Below are 2,920 nucleotides of genomic sequence, written 5' to 3'. Positions count from 1 at the left end.
CTAATTCGTGTTGGAGTAAAAACCCCTAATTTTCAGCATAAAATACCATAATTTTACTTTAGCTAATACCTTTATTCAAACCCTAATTAATTGAACAAATTAATTAAAAAACCAAACTAGTTAAGCAACAATTGAAGTAGATTGATTAAGGAAGTGGGGAGAACCTAAAGGAGAGACGACGATGCTAATGGTAACGCGATGGCGATGAATACGCACGACAACGATGGTCACTATAGAAAAAGCACCGAATGAAAGAAGGAGAAGGGAATGACAGCACTTGTAAATAACAAAATCCAATCAAAAAACACATTAACGACATACCACAATATGGATAAGAGACAACACCTGCAAATCCTTAACACCGGTAGGAGCCTTGCTCTTGCTTCTAGTGTTCACTAGTTTTTATAGCTTCAAATCCTTTAGTAAATGAACCCAAGTACCTTAATAGAGCCTTAGAAATAATCTATGAGCAATGAATAGAAGTAATAAGGCGAAAATCAAACCAAAAAATCAATTTCTTGCTCCCGGATTTTTTAAACCCTAGGTTTCTATAAGTCGATTTTGAGTGATTTTGGTAGTTTTGAAGGTTTAAAAGTGGGTTATAAGCACGTAGGATTGAGTTAGGGGGAATTTTTGAGTGTTTTAGGAGTGATTTGGTGGGTTTTGAGTGAGTATTGTGTGAGGGGTTTTGTTTTTGAGTGCGTGGGAAATGAAGATGTGAATGTTGAAAATGAATAAAGAATAGAACGGGAAATAAACATAAGGGATCCGGTTTGTGAAAATATTTTGGTTCGAAAGTAATAACAAAGGTTATGTGTAAAAAAACCGTTGTTAAAAGTAATAACAAGGGTTATATATAAAAAATCGTTGTTAAAAGTAATAATAAGGGTTATATGTAAACCAACCGTTGTTAAAAGTAATAACAAGGGTTATATGTAAAAAAAACGTTGTTAAAAGTAATAACAAGGGTTATATGTACAAAAACCGTTGTTAAAAGTAATAACAAGGGTTTAAAAAGAATAACCGTTGTTATTACTTTTCAACTTTTAACAACGGTTCTAAAATAAAATCCGTTGTAATTACTAATAACAAGGGTTTTAAGAAAATAACCGTTGTTATTACATTTCACAAAATTGCGCCAACATACTCTAACCTGATTAACAACGGTATTACATATAACGCGTTAATATGCGTTGTTAATGGGGCGTTGTTATTGCGTATATTTGTAGTTGTGACAGGGGCAACCCAGGACAGAATATCTATCATCTATATAGGCGCCAGCCAGGACGGAAAGGCAGGTTAGGCCATCGTATCTGGCCTGACTTGAAGGAATACATACCTAGCATACATTGGATACCATTTGAATACGTCAGGCAAAAACCGGAGTGCAATGGGACAGTTCCTACTTTCATGGAAGACCAATTCTACAAACCTATAAAAGAGGAAAAGTTATCAACCAAAACTGAGAACGTGAACAATATATGGTTAGAGGAAGAAATCCACGTCCGGATTAATAGGGCACAACGCCTATTAATTAGCAACGTCCATATTAACGTTGGGAGGAGTCGTTAAAGATTATTGAAGACCACTATAAATAGCAAAGGAAAAGAAGACATAAGGAGATTAATTTACTTACTCACTTACTCTCACTTTATTGTATACACTCTACTCAATTCTACATACGTTCTTACACATTATTAGTAGCCTGACACATTTATTCCCTGTCAGGATACATCAAATCATAGTAAAATCCCTCCTGACTTGGTGCCCGTGGTTTTTTCCCTTATTCCTAGAGTTTTCCACGTATAAATCTATCTCATTTTATTGCTTACTCTTTATTTATTTCTCATACTAGTCAGGCATTGTTTATTGAGTTAGATAACCCTACAAAATATTCCCTTGGCAAGACAATACTTCCGTGTAAAATCTTGCTAAAACACATAGCATATGTAATTGTAGGGAAGGAAAACACTGAGACCTGGACTTATTTTTTCAGATCCCTAAGGTTAGCATTTCAGAGTGTTGGATGTGTCAAATGGGATTGGACTTTTATAAGTGACAGGATGAAGGGGGTTGAGAAGGCTATTGATAAAGAGTTTCCTCAGTCCACCAAGAGGGTTTGTGCAAAAGATCTATATTCTAATTTCAAGATGAAATGGGGAGGTCCAGCATTTCATGACCTATTTTGGAGGGCAGCCAATGCAACCTCAGCTCATGCCTTCAACAAAGCCATTGACGAGATAAATAGATTGTCCAGGCCAGCTGCTGATTATTTGTTAAGTGTTAATCAGCAATGGTCTAAGCATGAGTTTGACCCTGCAATTACTTTTGACCATAACACCTCCAATTTTGTGGAGTCATTCAATGCTGTTATTAATGAGTTAAGGGAGAAGCCTGTGTTAACCTTTATGGAAGGCATAAGAAACCATTTCATGGAAAAGTTTGCTGAAAGGATGGCGGTTGCTGATAGCTTGCAAATGCATGAGCCAACACCTTATGCTAAGGAGATATTGGACTACAATATCCATGGGAGTAACCAGTGTATGGTTATACAAGCAGGTGGTGGAGAATTTGAGGTGCTTGAGGGTACTAAACCTCATCCATTGGACATTCTAAAAGGGACATGCTTATGTGGGGGCTGGCAGGTAACTGGAATCCCTTGTAAGCATGCATACAGAGCTTTTACCTGATAAGGATGCATGGCCAACATTCCAATTCCCTCAAGTTCTACCTTCTATTCTAGAGAGGAGCATAGGAAGACCTGGAAGGAAAAGAAAGAGGAAACCAGACGAGCCCAAGAAAAGTAAAAGATCAACAACAATCACATGCTCAATATGCAAGATTGTTGGACACAATGCAAGATCTTGCAAAGGTGGGCCAACAGCAAAATAAAGGAAGGCTGCTGCTGGTGGTTCTCAGA

The 2,920-nt window shown here is 37.1% G+C and overlaps 1 protein-coding gene across 1 annotated transcript; it reads left to right on the top strand.

Annotated features, from left to right (window-relative positions):
- Positions 1-2,063: 2,063 nt before the first annotated feature.
- On the top strand, positions 2,064-2,690 carry LOC141630487 (uncharacterized). Its single transcript, XM_074443297.1, has one exon. It carries the CDS (start codon positions 2,064-2,066, stop codon positions 2,688-2,690), a length of 627 nt encoding a protein of 208 aa, XP_074299398.1.
- Positions 2,691-2,920: the final 230 nt, after the last annotated feature.

The sequence above is a fragment of the Silene latifolia genome, chromosome Y (genome assembly GCF_048544455.1).
Source record: "Silene latifolia isolate original U9 population chromosome Y, ASM4854445v1, whole genome shotgun sequence".
NCBI lineage: Eukaryota > Viridiplantae > Streptophyta > Magnoliopsida > Caryophyllales > Caryophyllaceae > Silene > Silene latifolia.
Note: the sequence above shows the minus strand (reverse complement) of the source record. Positions and strands in the feature narration are given on the sequence as shown.